This window comes from Lissotriton helveticus, chromosome 9 (genome assembly GCF_964261635.1).
Source record: "Lissotriton helveticus chromosome 9, aLisHel1.1, whole genome shotgun sequence".
In the NCBI taxonomy this organism is placed as follows: Eukaryota; Metazoa; Chordata; class Amphibia; order Caudata; family Salamandridae; genus Lissotriton; species Lissotriton helveticus.
The window spans coordinates 926,126,069-926,143,850 of record NC_136070.1 but is presented as its reverse complement, the minus strand read 5'-3'; the positions used below and the strand labels follow the sequence as shown (position 1 = coordinate 926,143,850).

At 49.4% G+C, this 17,782-nt stretch overlaps 1 protein-coding gene across 5 annotated transcripts in view; it reads right to left on the bottom strand.

The window, feature by feature from the left end:
• The window catches only part of LOC144782015 (adenosine deaminase domain-containing protein 2-like), a 582,918-nt gene that overhangs the window by 333,637 nt on the left and 231,499 nt on the right, over positions 1 to 17,782 (bottom strand). For all 5 annotated transcript variants that reach the window (XR_013601099.1, XM_078661127.1, XM_078661128.1 and 2 more), the window contains exon 4: positions 2,154 to 2,303. Coding sequence is in view for 4 of the 5 variants with exons in the window: in XM_078661127.1 (XP_078517253.1) it covers positions 2,154 to 2,303 (150 nt within the window). In the remaining variant the exon portion in view is untranslated. The remainder of the gene's footprint in view (positions 1 to 2,153; positions 2,304 to 17,782) is intronic.

Sequence of the window (17,782 nt, the reverse complement as noted above, 5' to 3'; positions counted from 1 at the left end):
CTTCGTTGGGGTTCGTTGCGCTGGCGGGCGGGTTCTGGCTGAGGGAGGTGGTGAGCTGCTCGGCGGTGATCTTGCTCCAGCTCCGGCGAGGCGCCTGTTGTGGGTGGTGGAGGGTCGTGTTTCTCCTGAAGCTGAAGTGGATGCAGCTGTGATCGGTCCAGTGAAGTCCGGTGGAGTGGCTGAAGGAGATGTGCTTGCTGGCGGAGAAGACGGGGACAAGCGTGTGGCCGGCGTAGTGAGTGGGGGTGTTCACCAGTTGCTTGAGTCCGAGGTTGGCGAGGTTGTCCAGCAGGGTGGTGGGGTTTCTGTCGTTGTTGTTCTCCAGGTGGAAGTTGAGGTCCCCTAGGAGGATGTAGTCCGTGGAGGAGAGGGCGTGCGGGCTGATGAAGTCTGCGATGTCGTCGCTGAATTGTGTGCGTGGTCCCGGGGGTCGGTAGATGAGGGTGCCTCTGAGGGTCGTCTTGGAGTCGGTGTGTATCTGGAAGTGGAGGTGTTCTGCGGAGGTGAGGGTGTCGTCGGAGTTGGTCGTGAAGCGGACGGTGTTCCTGTGTACGATGGCGATACCTCCTCCGGTCTGGTTGACCCGGTCTCTCCGGATGATCTTGTATCCGTCCAGGATGGCTATGGCGATGTCGGGCGCTGAGGAGGCGTTCATCCAGGTTTCTGTGAGGAAAGCGACGTCTGGTGATGTTGTGTCAAGCAGGTTCCATAGTTCGACGGCGTGTCTGTGGATGGAGCGGGTGTTGAGCAGGATGCACTTGAGGTGGTTGCTGCTGGTGCTCGGCTTGTCGGGTGCGGTGCCGGTCCGGAGGCAGGTGAACTTTCAGGCATGGCAAGTGAAGGGTCCCTGGGTGCGTTTCGAGGTGGCTTGGTAGCAGGTGGTGGTCCGTTCGGTGTTGAGAGCGATGAGGGTGGTGGCATCATAGGTCCGTCGTGAGGTCTGGCGTCGTCGGGGGCCAGGGGTTCTGGCCATGGGCACGGGCCAGGCGCGGACGGGCGTAGACGGGCTTGCCTTTGGCGCGCCTTCGGCGCACAATCAGCGCACCCGCTGCGCGTACTCGCGGTCTCCATTTAAGGCCAAGTGGGAGAGAGGAGCAGATGGGAGGCGGGAGCGGGGAGGACACAGAAAAGAAAAGGGGGCAGGGCCGCGATGTCACAGCGGCGGGACGCGGGGAGCGGAGGGGGGTCACACCAGGGGAGCAGCGTGAAAAAAGAACCAGAGTTACAGTTTAAACAAAATACACAATCAGGGGCACAGGAGGAAAAAACGGAGATACAGTAAAAAATGCCAATTACACAGTCAGAGGCGCAGGAAGGACCAAACAGCGTCACGAGCAGTAACGAGGAGCAGACTCGCCTACAGCAGGAAAGCCGTGCGGCGTGGGGGTGTCCTGAGGACAGGTCACACTCACCTGCGCCGCGCTGTCTCCATTTAAGGCCAAGTGGGAGGGAGGAGCAGCTGGGAGGCGGGAGCGGGGATGACAGAAAAGAAAAGGGGGCGGGCCGCGATATCACCGAAGCGGGGAGCGGAGGAGGGGTCACCCCATTTCAAAACTTCAAACATAAAAGTATACTTAATTGAATGAAAAGCCATTTTCTATGAAGATACACCACCACTGTGGTTATGTCAGGGTTAATCTAAGGTAGATCTATTAAAGATAGGAGTCTACAAGAAGCACATGCTCCACTACATTTAAACAGCTTCAACAAAGATAACCAAGATTTTAATAGTGGTCTAGGTAAGTGCTGCATGGACACATCATCCTCCTAAATCTTCTAGAGGTGTGGAACAAGGAGATCAAATAAATATTTAAGAGGTGCAATGGAAAAGCCATATACCACAGTTGGTGAAAGACTTGTTGGATCTTCAGAGCAGCCCTCACCCCAGTCTTGGACAGGCCCTTGGTCCTAAAAGTCAAGGTGGCCACCAACCACTACAAGAAGGTGGGAATGCATGTAGATATCATCGGACAAAGTCCATTTCTTTAAAGTCACCCAAACAAACTCACCTGTATATTAAATTACTAAATTCATGTACACTAAGACTGGACATGGAATGCCACTCGGGAGAAGAATAAGGAAGTTAAGCAGAAAAATGTGAGGTTCGCACACAATACTAAGAAAAATTACATTTCATCAGAGTCCACACTTACTGTTTGCTTCCTCCGATTCCAACATCTGTCGCAGCTTGCAGAGAGCAAGACGTGCTGCTCGGCTTTTGGCTTCCCTCTTGTTGAATCCGGACCCTTTTGGGAAAGTTTTGTCATCCACCACTGCTTCTACAGTAAAATCAAGGGAGGGCTCTGCAACATGTCAGAAGTGAAGTGAATAGGAGGAAAATGTCTTTCTAGCCTATTTATTTTATGCACTCCAAGAGTAAAACATCAAATTAAAACAGTTACTTGTAATATGAATACTCCACCACAAGAATCTTCAATACAGTCAGCAACACTAAATCGTCCTGGCCAGGTGAAGGATCCTGGAGCACGCCTGCAATCATTTTATATTCCCATCAGATAGAATAGTGTTTTTTCCATTTTAAAATATCAAATCAAATCATGACTCTCAATACTGTAAAACTGGTATACATCTTTTTTAAAGAACAAAGGAAAGTGAAGAAAATTGAGTAAACAGGCAGCCACTTCAATAAAGCGCAGTAAAGCAGATGGCAACTTCAAGACTGTCATTAGCCCCAATGCAATATAATGCACTGTACTTGGTTATCTCAATTCGTTCAAGCAAAACTGCAAGATCCTCCTTATGCCAGCCTTGTTTCTGACTTCGTTGGGATTACTAAGATGAACAACTCTCATCAAAAGTGAGCGATATTTTATCATTAGGCGTTCTATAGCTCATTTATTCATCATCTATTCATAATTTATACATCTGTTGTATAAATATATCTACCTCCTCAGGGTCACTGATATTGTGCATCTTATTCCGCCACATTATTTTCAACATAACACATTTACCTTAACAGCTGACTTAGCCTCTACTCCCCATCCCGCCAGCTCCGCTCTGCAGACCGCGCCCTCGCCACTGTCCCCCGCATCCGAAGAGCGACCGTCGGCGGCAGATCATTCTCCCACCACGCCGCCAAGACGTGGAACACCCTCCCCATTCGCCTACGGCAGACCGATGACCTCCTAACCTTCAGAAGACTCCTCAAGACCTGGCTCTTCGAGCAGTAGCAGCGTTCCCCCCCCTAGCGCCTTGAGACCCTCGCGGGTATGTAGTGCGCTTTACAAATGCCATGATTGATTGAACATAGCCGGGAATTTTAAATGCACCTGTGCTCCCTTTTCTCGGAGCTCACTCATCCTAGTACCTAATTCCCACTGCTGCTGGGCTGTCCTCTCGCTAAGGGCGGATCTTATCTGATATGAAAAATCATCATGTTTAAGGGAGCCCTCTTTTAATGCCTTTGATAATATCAGCTCTTTCGAGGTGAAATTCAAGAAATTAATCAGAATTTTTCTTGGAGTTTTCCTCTCTGGATTGAACCTAAAGGGATCCCGATGTGCCCTCTGGATTTCTCTCTCCCATTCGATATCCCACCTATCGGGCGTGATCGCTCTTAATAATGCACAGATAAAAGTTTTAACATCCCCCATCCAAGGTACAAATACGTGCCATAATATCATCCAATTTTTCCTCTAGTGCGTCACATTTATCCGGGATCCACCTTTGGTTGGACTCTGATATTTCAAATTTATCAAAAAGATCTTGCCTTAAGTACAAATACTATTTTTCTATGGAGTTCATCGCCTCCACCTCTTCGGTCAATTATGCGCTCCTGGCCGTCCTCCCCCAGATTTGGGTAAACAATTCCACAGTGAGGAGATTCTGGACGTATATGCGCTGTAATGGGGGGACTAGAGCTGGTACCCAGATTGAGATTAGTATGAAGATTAGCAAAGGTGCTATTTGGGCCGGCGACTATAGCGGGTCCAACGTCAAACTCAGCCGCTGCCACTAGTTAGCACCCTAGCTTCTACGACCTGCTGTCCTTCATCAGTAGGAGACAACCCGGCTAATACAGAGAACCTATTTTCCACAGGGAGAGGAACAGGGTTAGTTTGTGTCGTGGTTTTCTTTCCCTTAATTTGCGCAGTTTGTGCACTTGTGACGTGTTCCATGATTTAAAAATACGATTTCAGAGAGGGGGATGGTTTTCCTGGAGCATGCACCTCCTTTTGCCCACACCGCCGAGATTTTCCAGTGCCTTTTAAGTCTTTTTTGGGGGGGGGGAAACTGGGGCAGCAAGAGTAGCTTCTTTAGGTGACTGCTCCCAATTTGCCTCTCCTTTCCCCCCCCCGGTCTTTCTTTCTTCTTTCAAGGAGGGATCTCAACTGGTACCGGTTCCTCATCTGACCCTTCAGTACGGCTGGCTCGCTTTCTGTTGGGCGCGCCAACGGGCCTTTCACAAGACCTTGCTCAGTTAGAGGAGACAAAGTAGAATTAATTGCCACTCCTAAGTTCTGTCCGATACCCACTGAGGTGATAGAATCAGCACAGGAGTCCTTCAAAACGACAAAGAGAGGCGACAGCAGGTAGAGAGGCGCTGGACGCAGCAGGCCGCCATCCCCAAGACGAAATGTAGTGGAACACAGCACAAGACCCTGTCCACTACAGACTGCGAGAGGTGGGCCTCTATGGGTCGCCTAAGCGCAACAGGAACAAAGCAAGCCCTGGGGCATCAGGGAGTGACCTCCCCAGACCCGAACGGCACCCGATCGGAAGGAGAACCACCCCAGTCAGGATTCATGTCCGACAAACTGGATAAGGTACTCGCAGCCATAGAACATTCCAGAGTAACCATGGAAAATCAATTTGGTGAATTGGCCACAGATCTTATCCTACTCAGGGACGACCACAGGAATTTGGCAGACAAAGTCAAACAAGGGGAAAAAACGCTCCACAGCATTGAACCACACATACAGCAACAACAAAGCGCTTTGAAAGACCTGCAATCCCAGATGAAGATCCTAGAGAATAAAACAGACAATTTAGAAGGGCGCTCCCGAAGGAGCAACATACGCATCATGAATCTCCCGGAAGGGGTGGAGGGGTCAAAACCGATCCAATACATCACAACATGGATCACAACGTTTACACAAGCAAAAGACTTGACCCCTTACTTCTCTATAGAGAGCACACCGGGTTCCAGCGCAAACCACGGGCAGGATTGCTACCCCGACCATTTCAGCTGAAGCTACTCCATTACCAAGACAGGGACACCATCCTCTGTGCAGCCAGGCAGCACGGGACGCTTCGAGTAGAAGACAAACAGGTCATGCTATTCCCGGACTACTCCCGAGCCGTCCAACAACAGAGAACTACCTTCCTGGCAGTTAAACGCAACCTGCGCCAAAAGAATGTACAATATGCTCTGCAGTTTCCTGCCCGTCTCAAAATTATCCATGAAGATGCTACACACTTCTTCACAGACTCCGCGGAAGCACATACCTGGGTGGAACAACACGTGAAAGAAAGCAAAGATTCAAGTTACAACCAGGACACCCGTAGAAAAGACAATACCCCATCCAGATGTGACAATACCACAGGCAACCATGACTATCTCACGGCCACAAAACGAACGCTAAAACCAGACTGAAATAGATGGCAGAAACCGGGAAAGGCACCTTTGGGTAGATGTACCACGCTATCTACGAGCGGGCAGCTGTGGTTGTAGCAGCTGGCAGAAATGCAAGTCCACCCCCCTCTAGCAACAAACTAAAGTTTGTATATGGAATACAGTTTGGACGTATCGCCTCGCACGATAGGTCCCCCAAGTTGGGAATGTTTCCTGTTGTTTAATTCTACCCCCTTCCTCTCCCCAGTCCCCCGAAAATCCATATTGGAGCAATAACACGGACATGGTAGAAGCAGAAGATTTGCAAGTGACTGGCGTTATGCTGGGAGGAGGGGGCAGTGGGTGGGGCAGTCATCACACAAAGAGAAGCCCGACTAGCCACCAGACAGGATTGCAGCAAAGATCCCTAACACAGATATAACATTTATCACATTAAACGTCAGAGGTATGCACACGCAAACAAAAACCCCAATATGACCCATCCAAAAACTATAATCACCGGCCTAGACGCATTGAACCTGCATCAGATTGTCCACAATCCGACACACAGCTGGACATATCCTAGATGTCATTTTTGCTAATACTAAACTAGTTACCTTTCAAACTATAACTCCAGTCACATGGTCAGACCACCACTTGCTTGCCTTCCAACATAAAACAACGCTAAGCGACTCACCTAAAACTACCTTACATCCATCCACCGATCGGCTATGGAACAAACTCAATTTGGAACACTTGGAAACACAACTAACATCCAGTACAAATCTGGAAACCATAAATTATGTTCAAAATCTATATGAGTGGCTACAGGAAGCTTTTGACATCCTGATACCACTCAAAACCATTCAACAGTACAAAAGAAAAAAAGCGCCGTGGAGAAACATAGAAATAAAAGACATAAAACAACACATTAGAAGGCTGCAATGTACCTGGCTCAAAACAAACGCCAAGCAAGACAAACTTCACCTACAGAAATTTATACAAATCTGCTATCAGAAAAGGTACTATTCAGACAGAATTATAAACGTTAAATGTGTAAATAAAGAATTCTATAAAATACTCAATGAATTTCGCAAACCAAATTGCCTAGAAGGAACTCATCCTGTTACTCAAGATTTCACAGACAAACTGGCAAATCATTTCATGGACAAAGCAGACACATTAGAATCATACTTAAAACAGAAACAAAGCACCAGCACTAACCCTTGTACAAAACAACAATCCAAGATTGCTCTAATTAAGCCTCTCAGTTCCTTCCAACACATCTCACACGATGAATGGATGGACCTGGTCAAAGCAAGCAGGCCTGCCGGCAGCCCTTCTGACCCCTGTCCGCCACAAACTTTCAAGACCATTCTTTTAACAAACTCTGCTGCCACTTCAGTAAGAAGAATCATCAATGATTCCTTAACTACTGGAATATTTCCAGAAGAACTCAAAAAGTCATACATACGCCCTTTACTGAAGAAAACAAACTTGGACCCGCTGAACCCTGACAACTACAGACCCATTACAAATGGACCGTTCCTGGGCAAACTGATAGAAAGAGCAGCGTTCGCCCAGATGTCACAATTCATTGACGAGAATGATATACTTTCAGACTTTCAAACAGGATTCCGTCCGGGAAGAGGCACTGAATCTGCCCTCCTTGCCATCTGGCATGACCTAAAGAATACAGTTGACCACAACGGGGTTGCTGCGCTACTCCTCTAGGACCTCTCAGCTGCCTTTGACACGGTTGGCCATGACACTCGTAAACAAAGACTATGAAGCAGGCATAGAGGGAACTGCTTTAGGCTGGATCGCTTACTACCTTCGAAACAGAACTAATGTCATCCATACCCCACCTTTCTCGTCCAAACCATACTCCACAAAAGCAGGGGTCCCTCAAGGTTCTATTATCTCGCCCATGCTTTTCAACACCTACATGAAGCCATTACCAGTACTGATCAATAAATTTCACCTCACGTGCTATATCTATGCAGATGACACGCAAATACTCCCATTGGAATGCCCCAAAGATACTGGAAAATTATCAATTTTCAGCTGTCTCCGAGCCGAGGATCAGTGGATGACCTGGAGCCATCTCAAATTGAATGCTTCAAAAACTGAAATACTCACGTGTGGCGATTGGAAACACTACAACCCGCTTGCCACATGGCCTGATGAACTGGGATCACTGCCTAAAGTATCAAAGGAAGTAAGAAACCTCGGAATGACCATGGACTCCAAGCTGTCGATGAATGCCCAAGTGGATAAACTAGCAAGATCATGCTGACATTTATATCTATGCATAGATCGCCGCCTAGTGTTGGGTCCGGATGATTGCACATTGTTGTCCTGGAAGAGTCTTCGAAGTATCACGAGATAGGTGGGTCCTCCCCTGGACTACAGTGCGCATGGGCATCCCCTCCATGCTCAGATTGTTTTTCGCCATTGTGGCAGAGATGGAGAGTGAGAAAGCAAGTGATGACCATGCATGAGAATAAATGAATAAATTCAGAGTGCTACAGCTGCAACAGGAACCGGGGAGGAGGGCGGGCGATATAAATGTCAGCAGCCCTACATGCCAAGAACAGATGCATACTGGTAAGTAGCATATTCCTTTCGAGGCATGTGGGCTGCTGAATTTATATCTATGCATAGAATAAATAGTAGTACCCTCCTTAGCGGCGGTTGCCCGTGCCAGCTGCAGCAGTCTGAAAGAGTTCTGAGAACAGCTTGACCTACAGCAGCTTGCTGTTTTGAGTGCACATCCACGCAGTAGTGTTTGGTGAATGTGTGTATGGTGGTCCATGTTGCTGCTCTACATATGTCCTCTAGAGGAATGTTACCTAGGAAAGCCATGGATGCCCCCAACTTGCGTGTGGAATGCTCTCTTGGGGGAATTGTCAACGTGCGTTTAGCCTTTAGATAACAGATTTGGATGCACTTAACAATCCATCTGGCTATACCCGATTTAGAGATTGGGTTGCCCTTGTGTTGTGGAGAGAAGGCAACGAACAGTTGTTTAGTTTTCCTGAAATCTTTAGTCCTGTCGATGTAATACAGGAGAGCTCGTTTAACATCTAGTGTGTGTAGTGCTCTGTCAGCTACTGAATCAGGATTCGGGAAGAATACAGGTAGTTCAATAGTTTGGTTGATGTGGAACTGAGACACTACCTTGGGCATAAATTTAGGGTTGGTGCGCAGCACAACCCTATTAGCATGAATTTGGATGAAAGGCTCCTGAATAGTAAGGGCTTGCAGCTCGCTAACGCGTCGTAGCGATGTAATTGCCACCAGAAAAGCCACCTTCCACGTGAGAAATTGTATCTCACAAGAGTGAAGAGGTTCAAATGGTGGGCCCATGAGCCTGGTGAGGACTATGTTGAGGTTCCAGACAGGCGAAGGCGGGTGTCTTGGAGGAATGACCCTTTTCAGTCCCTCCATGAAAGCTTTAATGGCTGGCACTCTGAAAAGGGACAGATGCTGTCTATTCTGAAGATAAGCTGCCAGTGCAGCTAAATGTATCCTGATGGAACTATACGCAAGATTACACTTGTAGAGGTGCAGCAAGTAACTTATAATGTTTTGTGTGGAAGCATCAAGTGGATTTATGTTATTATTGGAGCAATATATAACAAAACGCTTCCATTTTGCCGCGTAGCAGCCCCTGGTGGTAGGTCGCCTAGCCTCCTTTATGATGTCCATACAGTCAGGAGGCAGGTTCAGGTAGCCAAACTCTATGACCTCAGGAGCCATATTGCAAAGCTCAACTGCTGCGGATCTGGGTGCTGAATGTCGCCATGGCTCTGCGTGAGGAGACTGGGAGTGAGACGTAGGCGTTGGTGTGGAACCACGGAAAGGTCTAGGAACGTGGTGTACCACGCCTGCCGTGCCCACGTTGGAGCAACCAGGATGAGCGTCATGGAGTGTTGCCTCAGTTTGCGTGCCACCAGCGGTATTAGCGGTGCTGGAGGAAAGGCGTACGCAAATCTGTTCGACCAGTTCATCCATATCGCATTGCCCTGAGACTGCGGGTGAGGGAACCTGGCGGCGAAGGTGCGGCATTTTGCGTTTGTGAGTGGCGAATAGGTCGATCTCTGGATGACCCCACTGCTGGAAATATGGGTGGAGCACTGAGGGATGGATCTCCCACTCGTGCATCTGATGGCTGTGTCTGCTGAGCAGGTCCGCTATCTGGTTGTCCCTACCTGGGAGGTGTTCCGCCATGAGAAACATGTTCCTCTGAATGGCCCACTTCCACATGCACTGTGCCAGGTGCGACAATTGTGGAGAGTGTGTCCCCCCTGTTTCTGGATGTAATACATCGCAGTCATGTTGTCCGTCCGGATCAGCACGACTTTGTTGCAGAGATGCAATTTGAACGCCTTCATTGCCATGAAGATCGCCATTAGTTCCAGTAGGTTGATGTGCATCTTCTGCTGTTGCGGTGACCACAGTCCCTGCACCGTATAATGGAGGACATGCGCTCCCCAGCCCTGGAGAGATGCGTCCGTTGTCAGCACTATCTGTGGTACAGGCTCTTGGAACGGTCGGCCCCTGCAAAGGTTTTGTGTGTTCCACCAATGCAGAGAGTTGTACGCACGACCGGTCACCAACACTAGGTCTTTTAAGTGCCCCTGAGCCTGGTCCCACTGGCGTGCCAACCATTCCTGAAGCGGACGCATGTGTAGCCTCGCGTGCGGGACCACAAATATGCAGGAGGCCATCATGCCTATCAGTTGCATGAACACCTGCGCTGGGAGTGAGCGTTGTGGCCTGAATTTTTGAATCAGCAGGTGCATGCTGTTGACCCTCGCTGAGTTTGGCTGCGCTGTGGCAGCGAGCGTGTTTATTTCGGCTCCCAGGTACTGCTGTACCTGTGCGGGCTGAAGGTGGGACTTTGGGTAATTGAGTGAAAATCCTAGACTGTGCAAGAGGTGGATTGTGCGTGACATGTGGTTGGCACACTGCTGGGCCGACTGTGCTTGCACCAGCCAGTCGTCCAGATACGGGTAGACATGGATGTGTCGTCTTCGAAGATGCGCTGCCACAGTCACTAAGCACTTTGTGAACACCCTGGGGGCTGTACCTTGAACTGGTAATGCTGGTTATTGATGGTGAACCTGAGGTATTTCCTGTGACTGGGGTGAATGGGAATGTGGAAGTATGCATCCTTTAGATCTAGGGTGGCTAGGAAATCTCCTTCACGGAGCAACGGGAGAACCTGTTGTAATGTTAGCATGTGAAAGTGTTCTGACAGGATGTATACGTTTAGAGGCCTCAGGTCGAGGATGGGCCGGAGAGACCCGTCCTTTTTGGGGACTAAGAAGTACAGTGAATACACCCCTTTTCCATGTTGCTCCAAAGGCACGAGTTCTATGGCCCCTTTTTGCAGCATGGACAAGACCTCCTGCTGCAATAAGTGCATGTGCTCGGCGGACATAGGACGGTGCCTTGGAGAGATGTCGGGTGGAGTGGAGGTTAATTCTAGACAGTAACCGTGTTGTATAAGTTGTCTCACCCACCTGTCCGTGGTAATACTTTCCCAGACTGGAAGGAACTGTTGGAGTCTCCCCCCGACGGGTGTTATATGGTCGGGGGGCAGTGACAAGGCGTCACTGTTTGTTAGCGGCTGAGGATCTGGCATTATTATTTCCACGTCCTCTGCCCTTGGTGCTGTTTCCACGATATCCACCCCTATTGTTCTTGTTATAGGTGGTTTGTGTGCCACTTTTGGTGTATTGTTCCTGTTGGGACGCCTGACCTTTGGAAGCTCCCCTGTTACCAGGGCGACTAAAGGAACCGCCCCATAACTGCTGAGACTGCAGAGCGCCCATGGATTTCGCAGTGTCAGTGTCTTTTTTAATTTTCTCAAGAGTGGTGTCACCTCTGGACCGAACAGGAAGTCGGGGTTAACTGGCTGATTGAGTAGTGTAGTCTGGATTTCAGCTTTAAAACCAGAGATACGGAGCCAGGCATGCCTTCGGAGCATAACGCTAGTGTTTATGGCTCTTGCTGATGTGTCGGCTGCATCTAACGCGCACTTAATGGACGCGTTGGATATCAGCTTCCCCTCCTGTATAAGCATTTCTGCCCCCTCCTTATAAGTATCAGGCAGGTGTTGCATGAGCTGCTCTAATGTGTCATAGTGTGCCCTGTCATATCTTGCTAACAGGGCTTGTGTATTGGAGATCCTCCAAATATTAGCAGCTTGAGCTGCTACAAGTTTCCCAGAGGCTTCTAAGATCTTTGATTCTTTGTCCGGAGGAGGAGCATCGCCAGTTGTCTGAGAGTTTGCCCGTTTGCGGGCATTAGCCACCACTAAGGAGTCCAGCGGGAGTTGGCCCTTGATGTAGGTAGGGTCCACGGGCGCAGGCCGGTACTTTTTTTCAATGCGGGAGTTCACCACCCTTGCTTTAGTGGGCTCCTTAAAAATGTCACTGGCATGCTTGAGCACACCCTTGAGCATAGGCAGAGTCTTCATGGACCTCTCTGATGTGGAGAATGTATCGAAAATAAAGTCCTCCTCCACGGGGTCAGCGTGCATATCCACGTCATGGTTAAGCGCTGCCCTCTCAAGTAGGGTGTTGAAAGCGGCAGTATCTTCAGTAGGCGAAGTCTTTACAGCAAAGGAAAGAGTATCAGGAGTGGCCTGAGGATCAGGGTCCACAGAGTCAGCCCAAGCCTGGGACTCATCTGGGTCAGCATCCACGCCATAATTGAACTGGTCCTCATTGTCTCCCCCCTCCATATCCTCAGTGGCATACGTGGGAGTAGGAATAGCCCTGATCATATGAATGTGTGGGCTCAAAAAGAACAGGAGAGGTAGAAGAGTCCTTCTTTTTCTTTAGAGGTATTCTATAATGTTCCATAGGCGCATCAGGCCTGACTTTATGCTGGTAAACAGTGAGTCGACCTGTTTCGGCGTCGATGTAGAGTTTTGATTGGTTGTCGTGGGACGGTGGCTGGAATACAACGTCTTCTGACTGAGGCTGAGTGGATGCGGCACCGGACGTCGACTTGGCAGAGTCGGTAGTCAGAGTGTGCTGAGCAGGTTTAGGTCGCGCCGTCGGGGGTAGCCCGAACTTTATCGGCGCCGAGAGCATCGGCGACGGACTGACGGTTTTCGACTAAGGCGTTTTTTTCAATTCGACCGGCTTCGACGCTTCAGCACGTTTGAGGCCGTGCGTCGAGTCGAGTCGTTGTTGCTTCGCAGGAACGCCTTCGTGCTGTGACGCCGCTGGGTGTTTCGATCTGACTTTATGCTTCGGGTCGAACGCCTTGACCAACATGGACTCCTTCAACATCGGATCGACGGACCGCTGGGCCTCGAGTCCCTTGGAAGAGCTGCCATCTTTGGAGCCGGAAGTCGACGTCGACGGGAGCGTGACGCGCTTCACAGCAGACACAGGCGTAGTCGATCCGATCTTCGGCTCGACGCCCCCTTTCGACCCCGAGGTGTCGAGCGCACGCTTTGACTTGGAAGGGTCCGAAGTCTTCGAGCCGATGGGTGTTTTAACCTGTTTCGGTTTCGTTTTTGCTTCCTTCGGTTTCTCTTTCGATATCTCCACCGAGTGGGGCCTATCGACCGATGGCTCTTTTGGAATGTTCCTAGTCGGGCCCGGAAGCGGGACTAGAGAACTGTGTTGAAGATCTTGGCTAAGGCCTTCCGGCGATGCCTCGACCTGAGCCGTGGAAGAGTCTTTATGGGCCCCCGCAACTGCGGTTGGGTTTAGGTCTCCACCCGAGTCGTCGTAGACGGCTCCGGTAGGTTGTACGTCGTCCCCTACCTCGACGATGTCTTCATCATGGACGTAGAGTTCTTCCTCGTCCTCGTTGTTGGTGGAGTCGGGCTCCGAGTGCTCCGGATCCTCCGCATGAACAGTGTTTTCGTCGTCGCCACCGAAGATGTTCTCTGGGTCTGGCGCCGATTCCCGCGCCGACTTTCGTGCAGCGCGCCGAAGACGGAGAGTTTTCTTGGATCGAAATTTCGAACAGGCCATGCAGCTGGCCTCGTCGTGGTCCGGTGAGAGACATTTGTTGCACACCGGGTGTACGTCGATGTGGGGATATTTCGAGTTGCAGACGGGGCAGCGCTTGAACCGGCTCCATTCCATCGTCGATAGTCAAAAGATCTTCCGACGTGGAGTTCAAAGAACTAGAAGGTAAAAGGCACCGAACGAAAGACAATACCGACGCCCCTAAGGCCTTTTGGCCTCGAAAGAGCAACTTTTAGAAGTTTCCGAACTTGAGTCAAGAAATACATCCGAACCCAATGGCGGAAAAAAACAATCTGAGCATGGAGGGGATGCCCATGCGCACTGTAGTCCAGGGGAGGAGCCACCTATCTCGTGATACTTCGAAGACTCTTCCAGGACAACAATGTGCAATCATCCGGACCCAACACTAGGCGGCGATCTATGCATAGATATAAATTCAGCAGCCCACATGCCTCAAACTTATATTTCACCATATTAATTCACCACTAATCCTTTGAAGGCTTCCTGAATAGAGTGCGTCAACAAGCGCTATATAAATACAAACCTTTGTCCTCCTCTATCCTTCTGCTATCGTTCCAAATCTAAATAACTGACTAACCTATCCACCACTTAAAATGTACTTGCATGTTTCACTATACTAATTCAACACTAATCCTCTACCTCTATTGGTCCTGGAGTATCGTGCTACTCGCCGAAAAAGCGCTTTGACGCCTCGTCAGGGGTAGTAAGCGATCTATAAATGCAATTACAATACATAAAGAGGCAACAAGCGCAGATAGCTCTACTGCAAGAGACACACCTGACGGGGGAGGTAGACCACCTACGTAAAAAATGGCGCGGCATAATAAGCGCCACAACATACTCTGTTTTTGCAAGAGGTGACCTAATCTAGATTAGACCGGGGGTGCCGTTCAGGGAACAGGAAATGTGCAGTGGACAGAGATGGACGATACGCTCTGATAGCAGGGTTATTAGATGGTCAACCAATACTACTGGGAAGCATATACTCCCCCAATGTAGAGCAGGATCAATATTGGAGACGCCTCACAGGAATATTGACCCAACACACATCGATCCCATGGCTTCTGGGAGGTGATTACAGCTGCACCCTAGACATCAATTTAGACAGATCTCACCCCCTGCCAGCACACTCTCCCGCGCACAAACAGACAGAACACTTCCAACAATGGGTGGATCACTGGCCATTGGTGGACACTTGGAGAGCACAGAACCCAACCACTAAAACATATTCCTTCCACTCAATCCCACATAACCTGCGAGTAAGACTAGATAGATTCCTATGCTCCGAAATGCTCTTCCCTAAGGTACAGCACTCAGACTACCTGGGTAGAGTTGTATCAGACCACGACACACATACAGTGACCCTTAGATGGAAACCACCTCACCCCCCTGCACCAAGGTGGAAGCTGCCACGAGAGTGCCTTACTGACCCAGCATTCCATCATACACATGGAGATCATATTCAAGAAAGCTTAACGCCCGTACAGCATCCTCCAGATTAATAGAATAGAACGCGTTCAACGTCGAAGCCAGGGGGCACTGCATCCAACAAATAGTGGGAGTACGAAACACTGGAGAGCGAGCTACTCAAAGCGGAGGCAAAACTAACAGATCTATCAAAAGACATGGATAAAGGGGAAGCCACGCCAGCCCAAGTAGTAGAGGCTAAAACATCACATGCTGAAACCATGTGCGCCCTCCATAAATACAACTTCAGAGCATACACAACCAGAGTGCATAGGAAAGGTAACAGAACCAAGACACTCCTAGCCTGGCTAGCTAAGCAAGACACAGACGTGAAACCAATCATGGAACTCATAGACAAAGAGGGAAACCTTAGACACTCTCAGATAGACATACTACATAAATTTCAAGACTATTACTCAGAAGACTATTACTCAGAAATGTATCGAACCCCGGCACAGGCAACACACCAAGAGCTGACTCAGTTCCTTGGCACACCACCTATGCCCAGCGTCCCACCCACTGACAAAAAGGAGTTAGAGATGAGAATCAAGTCACCAGACATAGCGCACGCGATCAGAACACTAGCACATAACTGCACCAGGAATGGATGGTATCCCACTCGAGTATTATAGCACCTTTGCGACCCAGCTAACATCCCGGATGGCAGCCATGCTCGAGGATGCGTTGACCAGGGGCAAACTCCCGCACTCGCTCGCGAAACGATTTTGGTGACATTCCCGAAGCCACATAGGGACCCAACACTCCCCGCTTCATACAGACCGATAACCCTATTGAACGCCGACCGCAAAATACTATGTAACATACTAGCAGATCGTTACAGTCAAATTCTGTCAACACTGGTACACCCAGACCAATGTGGCTTTGTCCCAAGGTGCAACACCTCGCAGAATCTACGCAGACTGTTCCACATTCAAGATCGAGCGAAAGAACAGTTCCCACGGACGATGTGCCTGATTTTAGACCTTGAAAAGGACTTTGAAACACTACTATGGCCATATTTATTTGCAGTCCTCTGGAAAATAAATGAAGGCCCAACTCTACTGGTGTACACGCAACTCCTCTATAGGGGTCATACCTCCAGGGTAAGGATAGGCAAACTCATATCCGCTTCATTTCCGGTGGAACAAGGGACCAGACAAGGGTGCCCCCTGTCCCCCCTCTTGTTCGCATTGGCAGTGGAGCTCTTAGCAATACGATTAAGATGGGAGGGGGAAGTATGGGGTATTTCAATAGCCGTCGCAGTGCACTGTGTATCGTTGTATGCAGATCTCCTGATCTACGTACGAGACGTTACCAGTGACCTCACCCCAATAAGGTCAACGCTATGGGACTTTGATATGACCTCTGGTCTCAGAGTCAATTGGGACAAATTACGATTTTCCCCACTTAGCCCTCATCTGGCACCTCTGGACATAACAGTAGGAGCACAGACAATCACCTCCAGTGCCGCAGCCCCTCGATATCTGGGAGTACGAATGTATCACTCTCTCGAAGGATCTATACGAAGGAAATCAAAAGACATTAGCGGGACTGCGAGCGGCGTTACACTTCTGGAAAACACTACCCCTGGCTCCCATCGGACGTGTAGCCATAGCTAAAATGATTATGGTACCTAGATTACTTCATTTCACAAACCTCTCTGTGATACTGCTGCGCTCCTTCTTTCGGGAATTAGACACACTACTCACAGAATTGATATGGGGCGATCGACAGCGTAGTATAGCCTTAAACACACTACACTTATCCACAACCCGGGGAGGGTTGGGAGCTCCATTTTTCGAGGCATACTTCCTAGCGGCACAACTCCAATGGCTATCTCACTGGACAGCAGAACGACATATAGGGGAAACAATTACTGATTAAAGTCGTATACCCCTTCCAGCTATCCGGAGGCTGTTATTGCCGGGTTTCAAACCGCTACGCACACACCCCCTACAGGTATCTCTAGCCCGCAAATGTATGCTGCGAATACACCACATGTCAAAAGGAAAGCCCCTGTACTCCCCATTACTCCCACTAGTGGGATTTCCCCGAAAGGACAAATACTATACTACAGCAGCCCTTCAGGCATTGACAGACCACGAAATGACCAAGGTAGAGTCCCTGTTTGAAGGAGGACAGTTAAGGACGTACGCCCAAATGGCAGAGCACTATGACCTCCCGCCAGGACAATTCCTAATACATAGACAACTCTTAGATGACAGCCAACACTACTGGGATCTTCGAGAGGGGGAACCCCAGACACATCCGGTGTTACACACGATCCTTCATATGGACGCGGGAAGGCACTTAGTCACCTGGCACTACATAGCGATTAGAGAGCTAACCAGTGCTCCCCTAGACGTGTAATGACAGACATGGGAGGATGAGGTGGGACGGTGTTCCATGATAAAGAATGGAAAAAGGTGCTAGAATATCAAAAAAAGGTCTCTAGGAATGCATGCTTCAAAAATATTCAGTTCAATATCTTACACCGGGCATATCTAACACCCCACCGACTCCACCGTTTTTACCCTAACACATTTCGCGTACCCCCGCTGGCAAGCCCAGGAGGCGAACTTTAAGCATATGTTCTGGGACTGCCCCACCATCCGACAGTATTGGGAGAAGGTACAGCAGACACTCTGAGCGACTGTAAATGTTCCGAGCATATCCACATGGGAAGCATGTGCCCTTAGTATCTATTGCA